Here is a 19,436-nt window from a genome sequence, read left to right on the forward strand (position 1 = left end):
CCCCCACACTCATATCCCCCTGTTTTAGGCTAAGAAATTGGTCAAGACGAGCCTCTTGAACCTCCTGTAGCAAATAATAGGCTAAAAAGCCTCAAAGAAGCCCTCTTACTCTGTTGGCGGAGCATCAGGTCCTCTAGATCTCTCCCATGCCTCATACCATAGGACGGCTACATCACGTAGTCGAAAAGAAGCCAACTCCATAGCCTCGGTGACGGAGGCATGCATCACCCTCAATACTCTATACATATGGTCTATAAAGTCCTGGGGATCCTCAGTAGAACTGGATCCTGTAAATAATGGAGGGGCCAAGTGAAGAAACTCTCGTACCATCGAGCTTCCTGTCCGATCTCTTCGGGCATCTGCTCCCGACACTAGCTGTCGCTCATAAATAGAAGCCATCCTAGTCAGCAACTGAACTACCTCCCGCATCCTCTGCTCCCCAGTCTCTGATGGGGGAACAACAGGTGCTGGAGGTCCTGTGTCTCTAGCTGCCTCAGGTACTAATGGAACTGGTGAGGCTGGGGGTACTGCATCTCCCTGGGCTCCAACAAGTGTTGGGGAAGCTGAAACTAGGGGTACTGGAGACTCACTGTGTGCCTCTAAGGGAAATCTATCCCTCTGACTCGGTGGGGAACGACTGGTACCTTCCCCCCGATCCATACCTATCTCTCGATGTGCCATCTCCTGAGCGTAGGTAGCCTGTTAGATAAGAAACACAAAGCACGATTTAGATTTCATATGTTCTTATAACTTCGCTCTATAGCACGATCTATTAATTGAAAGAAACGTAACTATTCCTAAATGCCTCATAGCCTCCTGATTATAAGTGTGGTGCACAACACACCCATAAGCAAAACTCTACTAGACACGACTTGTGGACTCCCTGGGATACGACCTGCTCTAATACCAAGTTTGTCACGCCCCAAACTAGGGGAGGCACGACTGGCACTCGATACTGTATTCGATCGAGTTAGCCACTAAACATACTAGCTAACTAAACTGGGGGCCCAACAGATCAGGCAGCACAACATCTGAAATACTAAGCCTGGATCATTAAGGTCATGACCTGAATAACAATAAGCCATATAAACAAAGGTAGACGAGCCAAAATAATAAAGTACTAGCTGGCCGACGAGGCCGCGATTGGAGACATACATGCCTACACACACACACACACACACACACACACACACACACACACACACATATATATATATATATATATATATATATATATATATATATATATATATATATATATACATGCCGAAGCCTATGGGCTGGAGACTGAAAGCTGCAAAAAGAAATCCAGAATAATGTGTCCACAATAGCCTCTAAGAGTGTCATAAGCACTATCGGGACAAGGCCCCGACTATACTCAAACTGTACAACAAAAGTAACCATCATATGAAAGCTCCAGGAAGAGGTGGAGCTTACCAACTCACAACTGAACCCCGAAATCCTAGCGGAGGGGTCGATTAGAGTCCCTACTTGGACCTGCACGCACGAACAAAAATGCAGTGTCCCCAGGCAACGGGACATCAGTACGAATAAAAATGTACTGGTATGTAAGGCAGAAAGTAGAATTATACATAGCTGATGTTAAAAAAAGTAATAGAGATACCACCTGACACTGAAAACTCTGATAGCCTCCATGGCCGACATCCAACCTCATAGTAATCAAATATGCATGATATGCTTGTGTAATCGTATGTCGTGAATACATATATATTGATGCAAATGCATGACATACCCAACCAAATGCTAGCAATGGCAGTCTCTCCTGGTAGCTAACCGGTATCATATTGCCAACCTGTGGCCATCTGTACAATATATATAGTTTTTCGGGCAAATAGGCTCCTTACCTCCGATTATAGCTCGAAGTCCATGCATAATATGTCATGTATGATATGAACTTTGAATGCACATAATAGGCCATAACAAGAACTTAGCCAATCTTGGCTCATTGGTACTCTTATTCTCATAATCTCATAATCACCTTCGTACCGCATACAATTGTCTCGTGGAACCTTATATGTTTTTTTTATTTTTTCTTTTTTGAATAAGCTTGAAAACTTAACTCGGCTTTTAGAAAGATAACTTAACTCTGAAGATGTTCATAAAAAGCTTAAGGTGCTTCACTTAGTCCTTATACCTGATTTCTTGATATTTAGTAAAAGAAAGTATTTCAAAAATCAAGTGTTTTAGTAGTTTAAACATAAAAATTATATTTGAGATTTTTGGAAATCGACGTGTCACTTTAGAGATTTTAAAATACACTTTAACAAGGAAGAAGGACTGATCGCAAATACTAAATGTCTTTATTTTTTTAGTCACACAACCCAAAGACGAATAAGAATTCATATATATAGACATATAATTAAGAAAGCCAACAAAATGACATATATAGATGTCGAATACCCTATTTAACCGAATGAGTGGAATATCAACCTAATAGCATCATGAAAGTACTTCAGCTACTATCCCAATGCCTTTCATAGAAGGTCTTTCTAGCAATAGAATAGTAAAATATCACATTTGACGTCTTAGGAATTTTCCAGAATTCGTGCTAAAAGGAAGGACGGAGCTTAGCTTTAACATACCTTTCCAACAAACGTCCGAATGCCAACAGTTCCTTCATGAAAGTTGTTCCTTACGTCCTTAGCTTCACAAACACTATATATATGCAGCTTATACGCACCTATAAACAGTTCATAATTGAGTTTAAATCGGCAGATTTGCCATATGACCGTAACTTGACGAAACATCCGTAGAACTTTGTAAAAACGATCATAAAAGAGTCCCAAGATGATTACCTTGGCAAACCAAGTATAAAGCCTGAAGAACCAGTACGAACAACAAATTCCTGTCTTCCAAGAATAGCTCCAAACACAGCTAATAGAAGGGGGAAACGATTGCAAAGCGTAGAGATTGCGTTTCTATGCACGGGGACAAACTTTAACGATAGAAATCGTTAAAAACGCACCTTAATCACTCATGAACACCGTGGAACCTTCTCTTCAGCTTGCTCACTGTTTTGGGACTAAAATGAAATGTTTTGAGGTTTTAAAAGTCGAATTTGCCGACTTATACCACTTGTTTGACCCGATCCGGTTCGCGACCCGATTTCAGCCCGGACAGTCCGCGGTAAAATAGTCATAACTTTTTACTCCGATGTCGGTTTGATGTGAGGTTTTTTTTGTTGCGAACTAGACTCGTAGACATTCGATTCGGTAGGTTGTGGGTCTCATAACTCTTTATATATATGGGAGAAATGGTCTGATACATTTGACACAAAGTTTAGAAAATTTATTAGAGAAATTTACGATTACTTTTGCCGACCTTTATTTCGCAACTTGCTTGACTCCAAAACTTAACATGTGACCAGTGTGATATTATAATACCTCATAACACATTATTCTTAGCATATTAGACACTCTTAGTCTTATCCCACAGGTGCAAGTTAACTTAAACCTTCCGAACGCGCGGGGTGCTACCCGAGCCATTTCTTTAACCACGAACGTTTGTTTAAGGGATTCCTTTGACCTAAAGCTTTAGTTTAGTTCCTTGATATTATCACACATTTTCAATCTTATTCTCCCAATGTGCTATGCCCAATCATATATACCTAATATAACCACGCCACGTTACGTATATTACGTAAGAGAAGAGAGAGAGAGAAAAAAACACATGGGGTCTCACATGTAATTTATAAATATTTCTTAAAAAAATTCATAATTTTATCTTTTAAGGTATTATTTCAAGGTTGGACTTAGAACTTTTGAATATTCCAATAAGTTTTATAGCCATTAATATTAGTAAATTAAATAATGCTAACAAAAGCTCAAACCAAAATCAAATCAATACTAATGCTAACAAAAGACATTCAATTCAATATTGCGAACAGGAATGTATTGAATATCTATTTTTTGTTTTGCAATAATTTAGATAAAAATGCATAACCTATTTTCATTTTTCTTTAGCATTTAGTCATGTAATTAATACTCCCTTATTAATCTATTTATTTTAGCATGACTTAGTACTTTTAGATTATGTATATTTTTATTATGGCTTTTTAATTAGTAATATTCATATTACATAATTTTATTGTTGAATATTTTAGGATAATGTCATGACACGTCTTATATTTTGTATTATTTTTTTGGAAAATATTTTATATAGTTATATCTTACTAGGATTAAAGAAATTTTGAGCATACGTTATATGTTTTGTTCTACGAAGATTTTACCGGAAAAAACCCGAATAGCCCGAGAAAAACCGAGATTGAAAAACCCGAATTTTATTGGTTTGGTTTGATCTTTAAATTTAATAACCTAACACAATTGGTTTGGTTTGATAATTGTAAAATCCGAACCAACCCGACCTATGTACACCCCTATACACAATTATGAAACTTGAAAAATATAGTATCAGATTTTAAATTTCGTCTGTAGTCTCGAAAATAAATTTAACCATCATCAGTTTAAGAAAAAACAATCAAATTGATCCTCCAGAGCCAAAAAAGCCAAAGCTTGGAGAGACCTTGGAGAACAGGAGAAAAAAAAAGCCAAAAAGGAACTGCACGTAAGTATAAATAACTACAACTAAAAGCTACAAATCCTAATATGTCTTCTCAAGGAAATCTGCCTAACTAGACATTACAATATTTATCATTTTATACTCCTATCTGAAATTTTTCTTATCAAAGCAATATACAGAAGCGGCAACAAGTCTGCTATTAAGATGACATAGTAGCATGATCACTTCCTTGCAAGCGAATATACGCATACAACTTACAGGCGCACATAGCTGCTGGTTAAGCCAAAATGCCAGGTTACCCTAAATCCACAAAGCCTCCCTCTACCTTGATACACCAGCTTTATATTTCATTAGGACAATTACGTCGCACCAGGATAGGGAAAATTCAAACCAGTTTGCCTCCACACATGCTCAGGGATCAGCTTGCATACCAGATCAGGTGAAGCTCCAGTTAACTGCAAGCAACAGGTAGACACAACATTACTTTCATGGTCGCCCAACATCTTTGCAAGCGAAATTTAATCACAAGGAAACAAAAGATTGGTCCATGTATGTTGAACAACCCACTAGTAGAAAACCAGAGTCCACCTAGTTGATAATGAGAATAAATACCCAATGCCTGCCTCGTACAAAATTTTATACACGCACACACACACATATGTGTGCGCGTGTGTGTGCAATTCCTGAGAAAAGGCTCATATTGGATAATAACAGGAACCTTTTTCTAATGGTTTATGTTTCTGATAATAAGTTGTGAAGCCAAAATTATTATCCTGATGTTTAAAGATCTGCTAACTGTTTGGAAAATGGAAGCTTTTACCGAGTGATAAAATTCTAAAACCATCAATTACCATCGATGAATTCTCACGACAACCAACCACCAAAACTTATTCTATTAAATAGCTCCGCAATAATAGGTAACTATAAATATGAATACTTAGATTCATGCACATGCAGACAATTTTTAATACTCACGTTTTGAAGCAGAGGAAGTACAGATGAATAGAAGTGATTGTTATTGGTTAGGAAAAAGACAATAAATTATCAAAAAAAGGAAAAAAGAATATGAACGACAAGACGCACTTAAAAGTACAAGAAAAAAGGACAGCACACAAAAATCATGAGCTAATATGTAACGCATCATTTTCCGGTATTATTCACTTTTGAAAATCTTTTTCTAAAAGTACTTACTTTAAAAGTTCCTTTCCTGTAATTATCACTTCACACGAGAAAAACATGTGCATCCCCACTCCCAACTCAACACTTCCGTTTTCGTTTATAACAAACATCCTAATAATGGATAAAGAAAAACAATGCTCTAATTGACATGATAAATCTTTGATGATTGTGTAGAATTGCATAACCGTAAATTTAACCGGTGAGCCAGCAATTCGTCAAAAATTCAAAGATAAGGTCAGACAGAATAGTTCAATAGTTATGGACAAATATAATTATATTAGTAAAGGAACAAAAGATATTGGAAAACATACTTCCTGTTTGAAGTTGAAAAGAGGTGGAAATGGACGTCCATTCGGGAGACGGGCATTAGGCTCACGAAGCTCATCAAAGAATGAATGAGCACACGCTTCTAGCTGCAAGGAGTAAAAGCAGGTAAATAGAGTGATATAGCATATGTTTTGAAGATGATACAACAGTACTTTAAAGTCTATCACTTGCACAAGAGGAAATAAAGCTACAAAAAGCAATTACATCTTGTGACTAATGCCTAGCTATATGTCACTGTCAGATTGCCACACAGAGAGAATGAGACAACTCACCGCAGTACAGCGAAGACTTGGTGAATATTGGAGAAGCCGTGAAGCAAGATCAATTGCTTCAGGGGGCATTCTTTTATGGAATACCTGAAACCATGGAAGTTTTTTAGCTCTCTTTTCAACTAAATCTGATCCTAGGGGTAGTTAACATATAAATATTTCAACAACATGACCTTATTCAGAATAACTATTAAAATATAATAATGCACAATACCTTGTGCCAAGGATGAGCTTTTATCTGTGGGAATCTGAAATCCGTGTAATTTGGGTTCATACATCGAATTTCTTCTCGAGTAGGAGTACCAAGGACCTGTGATAAGGTCTCGCATTAGTAAAAAGAGATCCATGTAATTGTTATCAGGATTACTAGAATGTCCAACAATGAAATTATAAAGACACACCTTGATAATCTCTACAAGTTGGTCTACAGCATTTTCGCCGGGAAAGAGCGGCTGTCATAGTTTATGATTAATGAAAGCTCAATAAAGTTACAAACTCCAATGAACTAATATATAGAAAATTATCCACTTGAAAACAAAGTTATAACACAAACCTGCCCCAGAAGAAGCTCAGCAAGAACACATCCCGCTGACCAAATATCAATTGATGTTGTATATTCTATGGCACCAAATATGAGTTCTGGAGCTCTGTAGTAGCGAGAGCAAATGTATGAAATATTTGCTTCACCATTCACCTGTGCACGGGAAAGTCTTTTAGTATTAAAATGCAAAAAAATGAAATGGTTCAGTTTAAATGTTATTCACAAAATAATTCTCCTGACAAATATACCAGGACTTTTGCACTTCCAAAGTCACAAAGCTTGACTTGATGGGTCAGAGGATCAACCTTCAAACGACATACAATATAGATTTAGGTCAACGGTATCGTATAATAGGTATAAAGTGGATTTTCCTTCACATATAATAGGAGTAAAGTGGATTCGCATTAACATACCAAAAGATTTTGTGGTTTCACATCTCTATGGCAAATTCTTGGAACATTATGAATGTAAGCCAGCCCCCTGAATATCTGACGAACAACTTACTTTATTAGGATCACATAATATCCAATTGCAGAAGAGCCATCGAAGATAAAGGAGGAGAGAAGTAAACCTGATACATATAAAGTTTGACATAGATGAGTGGCATCCTTTGGTTTGAATTGCTATAGTGCCTTAAAACCTTGTATAAACTTTCAGGGACATAATCCATGACCAAATTAAGGAAAAGCTCGTCTCTACTTGTCGTGGAAAAGAAGCAGTGCTTTAGACAAATGACATTTGGGTGATCCATCAAGCGCATCAGCTGTAGTTCACGATTTTTATACCGTTTGTCCTGCAAAACCTTCTTTATGGCCACGGTCTCTCCAGTTTCCAAGCATTTTGCCTAGAGACAGCAATGTTAGGTTACTCTATGTGCAAGCGGACTGATTCAAAGTTATAATTAAGTTAGCCCACAAACCTGAAACACTATTCCAAATGATCCTGTACCGACAACTCGCTCTGCCATGTAACTGATTGTCTGCAGAAAATAAATACGAAAAAAGTGTCAATATTTCTGGAAAAAAAAGCATGTTTATCAAAGGAATGAATTGGCAAAAATATCTCATCTGATTCTGTCAGTTAAACTATCAAAAGCATTGACACCAAAGATTAGAATCATCTTAGTAGTGTCCCCAGATTAGAATCCCAATATTAATAAACCAAGAAATTACAAAAAATTGAATTTCCAAATGAATAAGAACCAAAGAAACTGACATATATGAGGTACATACCCTTTTTGGTTCCCCATTCTTGCCTCCAATTGTGGTGGAAATTATGTGACCAGTGACAGCACCATTACCCTCAACAACGGCAGCTGACATTTCCTACAATGCAAAACAAGCAAGGTCAATTGAAATGCCAAAAGAACTCCATCTCGTTTAGAAAATAGTAAGAACTCGTCATGCCATCAGACGACCATACAAAATCATTCAACAGAAACAGAAAAGCAGCGAATGGAATAAAAACATAGGCTTTAAGAAAGCATCACATGATAGAGACTTGTAACTGAAACAAATACACTATTTAAGGAGAATCAGCCATCACCATTCACATGAAGCAAACGCTATGAAAGATTGAAGCAGAATTTACCTAAAGATGAAGAAAAGCAGTTAAAAAGCCTTTTCATAAAAAGAGACTTGCAAGCAACCTAATAAAATTCAAGAATACCTGTCCTATATAATTCCCAACACACAAACAAGATAAAAGGGTAAAAAAGTCACTACCCTACATAAAAAGCCTCATGGATCTAACCCAAAATGTGCACTTTATACGAACCCCAAAATCAGCTACACTGGAAACAAGTACTAGTATACAGCAAACAGCAAGAAAACCAAAAATAATTATTTGGTAAATAAAACCAAAACATGAAGCGGAAGCTACTCAAAGTTAAAAAAATTTAAAATAGTAAGAGCTACAAATAAAGATGTTCAAAAGGAAAACAAAACTAAAAACAAAAACACTTTCTGCTGCTCACTCATTTTGTTTCGGAAATACATAATTTTCCCCAGCAGCTGAAAAACACCTCATTTTAAGCAACTAACTTAAAAAAAAAACGGAGTCGCCGGAAAATTCTCCGGCGATATCTCCGACGATCACTCCGGTCATGAAGAACGCATGAACTCAAAGAGATCGAGCTAGATCGAAGCACAAAGAACAAGAGCAATAACAAGGACAAAAAGTGTGAGCCTGCAGTCTTGGGAGAAGAGTAAAAGTACCTTGTCGGAATCCGTTTCCGGTGGTACGCCGGCGACGGCGGGCCTAACGGCAGCTGCTGCTCCTTGGTCACGATGAGCATTCTGCTGATGCTGAAGATTTTCCGGTGGATTATGGTGCTGCTGAGGTACCAGCGGTAACGAGGCCATGTGCTCTTCCTCTTCTGCTGCTTCTACACACTGCTTCTTTCTCTAATTGCTTTATTATTTCCCCCTTAACCCCACTACTGCTGCTGCTGCTGCTGCTGTTCTCTCTCTCTCCAAATAAGGAATTATTGCCCAAACAATAGATAACTCTTGTCTTTTTACATTAATATATTTATTTATATTTTTATTACTATTTCAATTTGTGATTAATATTTTTTATTTTTATTAAAATTTTACTTTATAGAAAAAATTGGGGATGAGAATTCAAGGTACATTCAAGATGGAGCTAGCCAACTAACTCAACTATTAATTATTCAACTTTTTATTTGATGTAAACAATGTGTTCGAATAATTTAATTATTTCGGATAAATTAATATGGACTCAACCTAGTTTAAATTCCAAATGCCAATTAAAATTTAGAAATTAAGCTAGCGTTTGGATATAGATTTGATTGAAACTTGAAAAAAAAAATTTGAATTATATTAAAAAATAATTTTTAGAAGTTGAAGTTGCGTTTGTACTTGCATTTTAATTAGAAAAGAATTTAAGTTCTGTGAGTGAAAAAAAATTCACCAAAAACTAAATTTTTCTCAGAAACAAATAGAACACCAGAAAAAAATAACGTTTCAAAACAATTTTTTTAAAAAGTTCTCTGTCTAAATGCAAGCTAAAAATTCACCAATCAACATTAGAAAAGCCCTATCCGTTTATGAATTTTCGAAACGTACTCATTTAAGCATGCTTTACGTTTTATGTTATCTCAGGATTAATTATTCTGAGATTAGCTATTCCATCTTCTTATGGTGCTAAAAATATACTACAATCCCAAGATAATTAACCCCGGAATGAATTATACCGTAATTTTCTCCCAACTAAATATAAAATAAACTCTTCTTAAATTTAATTCCAAAATTAATTATTCATTATCCCTCGTATCAAACGAGCCCCTAAAGCTCTAATTAAGCTTACCATATACACTATCTAAGAGGAAAAATGGTTTACATATGTACTGTTGGATATCTTTTTCTATTTAGTGCAATTTTAGACATCATGAGTGCCTCATCAACTTCTATTGCTCTTTCCTAAAAATGTATATCTGCTAAGGCGTACAATACAACACAGTCTTTTGAACTTTTAGCTTTTTTGACTAGCAATAGTGATACTACTTCACCTTTTATAAATTTTAGCTCTTTTGTTTGGCTGTGGGTGCATGAATTAGCTTTTCAAACTTTCAACTCCAATCATTAAAAAGAAAGCACTATGCTAGTAGTTTGTCCCTCAAAATAATATATTTTGGACAAAAAGTCTTATTGACCGCTTTAAATAGTTTTTTTTTTAATCCTAAGTTATTTTTGCTACTTTTTATTTTATATTGTCACAAAAGAATATTTATTTTTCTAATAAGAAAAATAATATTTCATAATGTAATATTCCTTTTTCCACCCCAAAAATGATATGGTAGCTAAAGGTGGATGCAATTTCGTTATGAATTCAACTAAGTCTAATACTTCGATACAAAATATAAATATATTTAACCATAATTTTAAAAATAAAATATGTTCAAACTAAGAATTTTAAAAGTTAAATTCAGCAAATTTAAATCGTGGATCTACCTCTACGACAAGGAATGATGAAGTGGAGTTGAACTATATAATCAACCTTTTAGATACTTTCAAAGGCGTTTGAGATTTTTATCAATCAAATAATCCATTGAAATTTTTAGTTGTTGGTGTATCTTCTTCAACTTTTTGTCGCCTTTGTGTTTTGCATATTTTATTTGGTGATTTCTTTATAAAAATTATACATTTGTTTAAATGTCTTATTTTATCCTAATAAATAGAGCTAGCTTGTTTTAGCGGGGAGAAATTAAAAAATAGTCAGATTTACAAGTGGTCTTCAAAAATAGTCACAGTTTCAAAAGTAATAGAAATTTAGCCACTTTTCATGTAAAGATAAATCTGAACGAAAATACTGTTCAAATCCGGAAAAATACTTCAGTATAATATACTGGAATTCCAGTACTGAAGTTCTAGTATAATATACCGGTCCAACATAATATACTGAAACTTTCCGCATGTTGGAGTTCCAGCATAATATGCTGAAAGTTCATACACAGGGGCACCGATCTCCAGTATATTATGTTGGAACTTTCAGTGCTGTAATAAAATAGTGGTTATTGTTCAATAACTTTACAAATACTGACTATTTTTGAATGACCAACCCGAAAACTGGCTAGCCCGTGTTATTTTTACGTTTTAGCTTGTAATTAAGTCTTTTCCTCTTATGGCGTCCGGGCAAAAACATTCCCAACTACATAGGACGAAATCTTATTAGTATTGCATGTGATGTGTTTTTTGAAAAGTCAATATTTGTTTTGAAGAACCATCAATGTTTCCTTTCTTTCCTTCTTTTTATTTTCTTTTTTGGCAGAAAATAATGTTAATTAATGCATATTTTTGTTGTGTATTTTTTATTAGTTCATTAACATTAGAATACAACGGAAACATTTATGTTATACTAAACATCACGGAAGAATCTTGAGAATTAATACTCTTAGAAACCACTATCGACTTTTGGTACTCTCAAAATTAACTTCCTCCATTTTATTTTAAATATCGTTTTAGCTCTTTTCACGTTCATTAAAAAATTAAAATACAAGGTATAGTTTATTATATTATCTCGATCAAATATTTTTTAAGATTGGCAATATTAAAAAGAACTACTACTTCTTTAATATTAAGGGTATAGTTAGACTTTGAAAATAATTAACAAATTTAAAATTCTAACGTGATAATTATTTTGGAATAAATTTTTAATTAAAGCCACAATTAAACTGAGATGGAAGGAGTATTAAGCTAACGTTGAGGAACGATATAATTTTTTTTTTTGAGGGTATAAAATTTCCAAAATTAAATAACAATTGTAGTGTACACAACCAAAATAATAAATTCATGGGAAAACTTAATTGGATAGAGACGAGCAGACAATATAGGAACAAGGAATTAAGACCAATGCATTAGAGGACGAGTCCATTCCGTGTGCCATAACATTGAGCCTGGGACCTATACATATGACATCTCCTCGTTGGCAAAGATTTTGACTAGTTTAATCAATAACATAATACTCCATTTTATTAACCCACCCACGATTATTAGTCTTTTTATTTATTATTTAAAATGATACTCCAATAATAACAAAGGGAAAAAGGACGAACAATAACAACAACGACCCAGTGAAATTTCACTAGTGAAGTCTGAGGAAGATAGTGTGTACGTAGACCTTATCTCTACCCCGAAGACCCTCGGCTCAAGAGGACAAAAAGACAAAAGGAGACAATATTAGTATCGTCACAGAGATCATAGGAAAAATGAGAACAACATGAATTATTAACCTAATAGGAAAAAGGACGAAAGCATGCATTATTAATCTAATGATACACTATCAAGAATTGTAGTGCGTGATAAAATCCCTCCATTCTTAACTAAAAGTTTATGATCGATTCATGAAAACGAGAAAAATCCAGATAGGGAGTGTTTTCCTTTTTAGTTGGTCTTACGGGATACGAATTCGAATTAGTTGAGGTTCGAATGGAAGAATTAAATACCAAATATCGGATGTAAAACCAAAAGAAATCCAACGACTCCTTTTCTGCTATATATGACGCGGCAAAGGAAAAATACTTAACAAGTTTAAAAGAATCAGTGCACTGCGTTTTTACTTTTTCGTGCAAGCTAGTTTTTTATTTTATTTTTAAAAAGGCCAATAATCAATTAATGCAATGAGCATAACAAAATTGTGCATGGAACATAGCTAGGAATTCTCAAGTTGCTTGCAGTGTTTTGTTTATTTAAGGATAATCAAACCCAGACCTACGTATGGATTACATATTTTACAACAGTTAGTATAATTTCTTATTAAATTAGTTCCCTTAACTAGATTATTTGGCTATCCGCCTATAACCAACTATCACATCAGTAAATTTATAATTGTTATAAATATAATTTTATTTATGGTGAATGTCTATATTTAGAGAGATTTTAGGGTTTATTATTTGGTGGCTAAGTCACCCTCTCTCGATAAATAGAGGGTTCTATTCCATTGTAATTCATCCCAATATCAATAAGAATTATCTCCCTACTTTTCTCACTCTTCTTCTTCTTTTATTGTTTCATAACACGTTATCAGCACGAGACTCTAACTAATTGAGTAGAAGCTTTGGGATTGAGCATAATGATTGTCAATTGTTCTATGAACTTTCTTCATGATTAAATTCTGGATTTAAGGTAAGTATTTTACTTCTCTTTCAAGTTCTTGACATTCTATAATTTGATTTTAAATACAAGCAAAGACGATAAATTTTGATTGCAACTCTAATGGAGTTTGAAAGAAATTATAACCACCCAAAGTGGTAAAATTTCTATACTTTGCCATGATCAAATTCATGTATGATTGTGGGCAAAGAATTGAAAACTCGTCCAATTGAATTTGCTCCATTCTCATTCCCTTTAGAGAATGTGATAGCAGTATGTGATAAGTCTGAAAAAAGACAAAATTACTACTATAAATGTATCAATGGATGTGGATGTGATAATAGATGAAATTATAATCGTCATTATTGTGATATTGAGAATAATAAGGATTCTCGAAATACTCCTTCACTCTGTGAAAGTAATATTTGTCATCGATTTGACATGAGATTTTATAAAGCACATATAGATGATTATGGTCCATTCATGATGTGAATGTGACAACATCTAATTTATGAATACATATTCATTCTTTGTCACTACCCGAATTTCCCACCCTCGGGAGTCGTGATGGCGCCTACTAGTGAAAGCTACACAAGCCAACCAACTGAACTATCTACCTTATTTCTATTTTTAATCCGATAACGGTTAAGAGCCAACAATTAGATAACAACAGAATTGAATAAGCGGAAGACTGCATTGTAGAGATTTAATAATACTGCTAATACCAAACCATAACAAATCTACCCAAGACTGGTGTCACAACTTCACAGACTGTCTAGGAGTACTACAAATAAAGGTCTGAAAGAAATAAATACAATACAGTCTCTGGAAATACATGAAAGAAACAGGAATAGTAGATAGAAGGAGACGTGTCAAGGCCTGCAGACGCCTGCAGGACTACCTCGGATCGCCTGATGAACAAGAAAACAACAATCTCACTGCGGTCCGAAGTCTACAACACTGGGATCTGCACAAAAGAGTGCAGAGTGTAGTATCAGCACAACCGACCCCATGTGCTGGTAAGTGCCTAGCCTAACCTCGGCGAAGTAGTGACGAGGCTAGGACCAGACTACCAAATAAACCTGTGCAATATAGCGTACAAAAATAATAGGAAGCAGATAACAATGATGGCAACAATGACCAACCAGTGATGTAAATAGCAGGCCACAAGAATACCATAAATGTTTCTCAACAAATAATAGATACAAGTGCAATCAATTCATCAAGTCCTTCAATATAAATTTTTCGCCTATAAATCCTTCAAGTAATAATCTCCAAGATAATATACTTTTCAATGAATATATATCGAATATATTCCCTTTAAATAAAATATCTTTCAAATAAGCATCTTTCGAATATAATTCTTTCGAGTAAATGTCACATTGTGACGCCTCATTCACTTAACATAAAGTAGAGTATAACTTCCAACCCAATTAGGAAATCAACAAGAAAATCTGAAGTTATTTTTAGAAATCATTTGATAAAGAAAATACCCTTTTCAATTAAAGTACAATATCGAATGAATCCTTCACCTTTAATACGAGAAATTAATAAATCAAAACATAGTAGAAATTCCTTTTTTTTGTAAAGTACAACCTCAAACGGTTTAAGGAAAATTTAGCTGAGAAATCAATTGAGTTCAAAAAAATGTAACAATTGTTGAAATTTGGAGTATTGAACATATATAAAAAAAGTAAAAATAGAATATCAAGAGAATTATAAAGGAATCAAAAATCCAATCACTAACAAGAATAAGGGAAACAAAAGCATATTTCACTTTCTTTTCACATCTTGTTGCAGGCGTGCAACCCGATCCCATTTCATGTATCTCGTGGCAGGCGTGCCACCCGATCCCATTTCATGTATCTCGTGGTAGGCGTACCACCCGCTCCCATTTTATTATGTCTTGTGATAGACGTACCACCCGCTCCCATTTCATTATATCTTGTGGTAGGCGTACCACCCGCTCCCATTTCATTATATCTTGTGGTAGGCGTACCACCCGCTCCCATTTCATTATATATCTTGTGGTAGGCGTACCACCCGCTCCCATTTCATTATATATCTTGTGGTAGGCGTACCACCCGCTCCCATTTCATTATATATCTTGTGGTAGGCGTACCACCCGCTCCCAGTTACAAGCCAACAATAATCACAAGGAATCCCGGCAAGGGAACAAGAGCAATATAACAACTTTCCGGCAAGGGAACAATAATATTTCAACAACATCCCGGCAAGGGAACAATACTATCAAAACAAACATCCTGGCAAGGCAACAATAATATCAAACAAACATCCTGGCAAGGTAACAATAATATCAAACAAACATCCTGGCAAGGGAACAATGATGATAATAACATATGAAGCGCAATAAACCACAACGGAGTCATAACAATTATAATACAAGACTCACGGACATGCTTGACACCAACGTATAGATACTCGTCACCATGCCTATACGTCGTACTCTACAATTAACATGTAGCAATTAAGACACAACTCCTAATCCCTCAAGCTAAGGTTAGACCAAACACTTACCTCGCTTTGCAACCAATTCAAAATTCCAACAAGCCTTTGCCTCACGAATTCGTTCGAAGCTTCAAATCTGGTCATAATAATTCAATATACTCAATATAAATCGTACGAATTAATTCCATATGGAAATACTAATTTTCCAACAAAATTCGAAATTTAACTCAAAATCGTTCGTGGGGCCCACATCTCGAATTCCGACGAAACTTACAAAATCCGATAACTCATTCAACCACGAGTTCACCCATACAAATTTTATCAAATTCCGATAACAACTCGACCTCCAAATCTAAAATTTTCATTTTTGGAAGATTTTGCAAAATCTTGATTTCTTCCATTTAAATCCGAATTAAACGATGAAAATAACCGTGGATTTATGTAAATATAAATACTTTCGAGTATATGACACTTACTTGAGTTGAAATCGTGAAGAATACATCAAAATCGCCCAAAATCCGAGTTTGAAACTCAAAAAAATGAAAAAAAATCGTGTTGTTCGTCCTTTAACTGCCCAAAATTTTCGGGGGCAGTATTCATGCGTTTTTACTGTTCACGGGGTACTATACACTGGGTACTGTTCATTGGTACTGTTCACGGGGTACTATTTCTGCAAATATTCTGCTATTTTCCCAAGTCCGAAATCACTTCGAGACACCTCCGAAACACTCCCGAGCCCTCGGGGCTCCTAACCAAACACATGCACTAACTCAACAACATCCTACAAACTTAACCGTGCGATCAAATTGCCAAACTAACATCATATACCACGAATTAAGCTTTAAAATCCAAGAATTCTTTCAAATTTCATAAAACATCAAATTTTCCATTTTGAGTCCGAAACACGTCAAACGACGTCCGTTTTCAACCAAACTTTATAGAAAGTGCTTAAACCATATATAAGACCTTCACCGGACACCGGAACCAAAATACGGGCCCGATACCATCACTTTCTAATCAAATTTCATTTCCATTTTCCTTAAATATTTTCAGAAAACAATTTTACTCAAAAATTTATTTCTCGGGCCTGAGACCTCGGAATTAGATTCCGGGCATATGCCCAAGTCCCATATTTTCCTACGGAACTCCTGGGACCGTCAAATCTTGGATCTGGGTTCGTTTGCTCAAAATATTGATCGAAGTCAACTCAGTTGAGTTTTAAAGCTCTAATTCATAATTTAATCCATTTTTCATACAAAAACCTTCCAGAAAATTATACGGACTGCGCACGCAAGTTGAGAAATTATTGATAGCTCTTTTCAAGTTCTTAAAACACCGAGATGATTATTTAATTTAAAGATGACATTTTGGGTCATCACATTCTCCACCTCTAAAACAAACGTTCGTCCTCGAACGTATTAAGAATTATTCTCAAGTTACCAAACTGATGATTTTACTTTTACACAATTATTCACGGTTGATCCCACATTATCGCATTCGACATAAGTCCGACAACACCATTTCAATTGAGATTATTTCCTTTATCCATATTCGTAAACTTCAAGACCAAATTTCTTACACTCCAATCATTTCTAGAAAGGTCCGATTTTTACATCAACACACGATATTAGTCCCGACTGGCTATAGCAACTCGTGCCAACGCACCCATCAAATACGGGGTATTATATTCTCCCCACTTAGGGTCATTCATCCTTAAATGAGAAGTAGAGTTCGTCTTCAAACACATAATGTAACTTATCTCTTTCTTTGCACATCTCAATATCCCAAATTTTTCTAACTCCTAAATTTTTCAGAAATTTCGGCAGAGTCTCCCCTGTAATTGGGCCTATCCACCTGTCAGAGTAACACCAAAACAACTCCTAACAACATGTCCACAACCCAACAACTCAACACAAAGTATATATCAATAACACTAATCTCCGCATTACAAGCACGACATTATCACAATGATATCTTGACATAAAACGCACTATATGTATGACCATAACACATCTCTAGTCTTAATGGTTGCTCATAATAGATTACAACATCGCCAATTAACCTCATGTTAACAAAATTTTGTTTCAAACCTCCAGATTACTAACAACAAGGCATGAGGATCTTATAATTACTTACCCGAAGTAACGAATCACAATTTAACACCACCTGGGCTCTCACCTTGTAGGCTAAAACTCAATAGTTACAATACAATTTTGGCAAATTATGTACAGAAATATTCATACAAGAATTTTCAAATAAGCCTAATAGGCATGACTCCCTACAAGTGCTACAGCACAAATTTTAATTTCACAAAAGGAGAATTTAAACACATAAAATTTTCACCACTAGGACCTCGTCCTTGTATAACATCCATCGCAGCTTGTAGCCCGATTTAAATATTTCATATCATATAAAAATGTGAGGATCTCATCCTCAACTCTGAATCACAAGTATTTTGCACATTGTGCCAACTAAAATTTTCCATTTCCTTTCTTCCTTCTTTCAAATAATTTCGGTTAAACAAAATCACAACATATAATGATCCCTCTTACCGGTAGGGCATATAATTTACAATGGAAATTAATTATTTAGAAATTAAATCAAACTCATCGAATTAATTCACAAAAGTCACTTTTAGACTCACAACTATTTTTAATGACCAACACATAATGATAGACATGACTATCTCCATATAATCTCCCAGCAAAAGTATTCACATATGTAGGTTTAAGAATTATGAAGCTCACTCATAAGTGGAGCACAATAGGAGAACTTTCCTCGATACTCAAAACCGAATCAAGTTAAGGAAATTTTGAGTTTATAATAATTCGAGACTGTACTCATAACGATACCGTCTGGTGTAGCAACCTCAGCCATACCATAGAAAACATATCAACGGACTGGGTCTCCACCTCTAGGAGTCTCACCTCCACCTCTAATATCCTGACCCCTACCTATGGTTGGTCATGTAAGTGGAGTAGTAACTGCAATGGGGCACGTAGCATGAGTGCTTTGATGAAATATGTCTCTCCCAAGTCTAGGATAATTTTTCAAGATGTTCCTATTATCTCCATTTTCATAACAACCCATCCGCAGTTCGGCTGCTCATACTAGGTCTGTACCGGATAACTTAAATAACCATTGCAAGAAATTTCATGCCACTGGTACATTCAAAGATGACTGCCCCACGCGAGTGTTGTGATTAACTTAAGCACTACGAGTATACTGAATATGTTTTTATGACCCCGTTGATACTGAAATGTAGAATTATTAAGGACGCGGGAATATCTCAAGTCTCATCATTATCCCATTCAAATCTCAGCTCTTGATCATATACAAGTTTTGGAAAACCTTTCAATACCACATAAATACATCTCAGGCCAAAATCGGTATAACACACGACCCTGCAATTTGATCGTAGATAGTGGACTCCCCTAACTTGGCACGAAGCCATATGTCACAACATCCGATAATCCACAATATTTGACCTTCACAACTCAA

The 19,436-nt window shown here is 35.3% G+C and overlaps 1 protein-coding gene across 1 annotated transcript; it reads right to left on the reverse strand.

The window, feature by feature from the left end:
* Positions 1-4,562: 4,562 nt before the first annotated feature.
* Positions 4,563-9,367, reverse strand: LOC107790647 (shaggy-related protein kinase eta). The gene is made up of 12 exons (XM_016612603.2): positions 9,072-9,367; positions 8,088-8,180; positions 7,775-7,834; positions 7,427-7,699; positions 7,269-7,343; positions 7,104-7,160; positions 6,868-7,008; positions 6,716-6,766; positions 6,529-6,624; positions 6,318-6,401; positions 6,030-6,131; positions 4,563-4,994 (listed from the first exon to the last, which is right to left on the reverse strand). Exons 1-12 carry the CDS (start codon positions 9,216-9,218, stop codon positions 4,899-4,901), a joined length of 1,275 nt encoding a protein of 424 aa, XP_016468089.2. The 5' UTR covers positions 9,219-9,367; the 3' UTR covers positions 4,563-4,898.
* Between the last annotated feature and the right edge of the window lie 10,069 nt (positions 9,368-19,436).

Source organism: Nicotiana tabacum, chromosome 10 (assembly GCF_000715075.1).
Source record: "Nicotiana tabacum cultivar K326 chromosome 10, ASM71507v2, whole genome shotgun sequence".
Lineage (NCBI taxonomy): Eukaryota > Viridiplantae > Streptophyta > Magnoliopsida > Solanales > Solanaceae > Nicotiana > Nicotiana tabacum.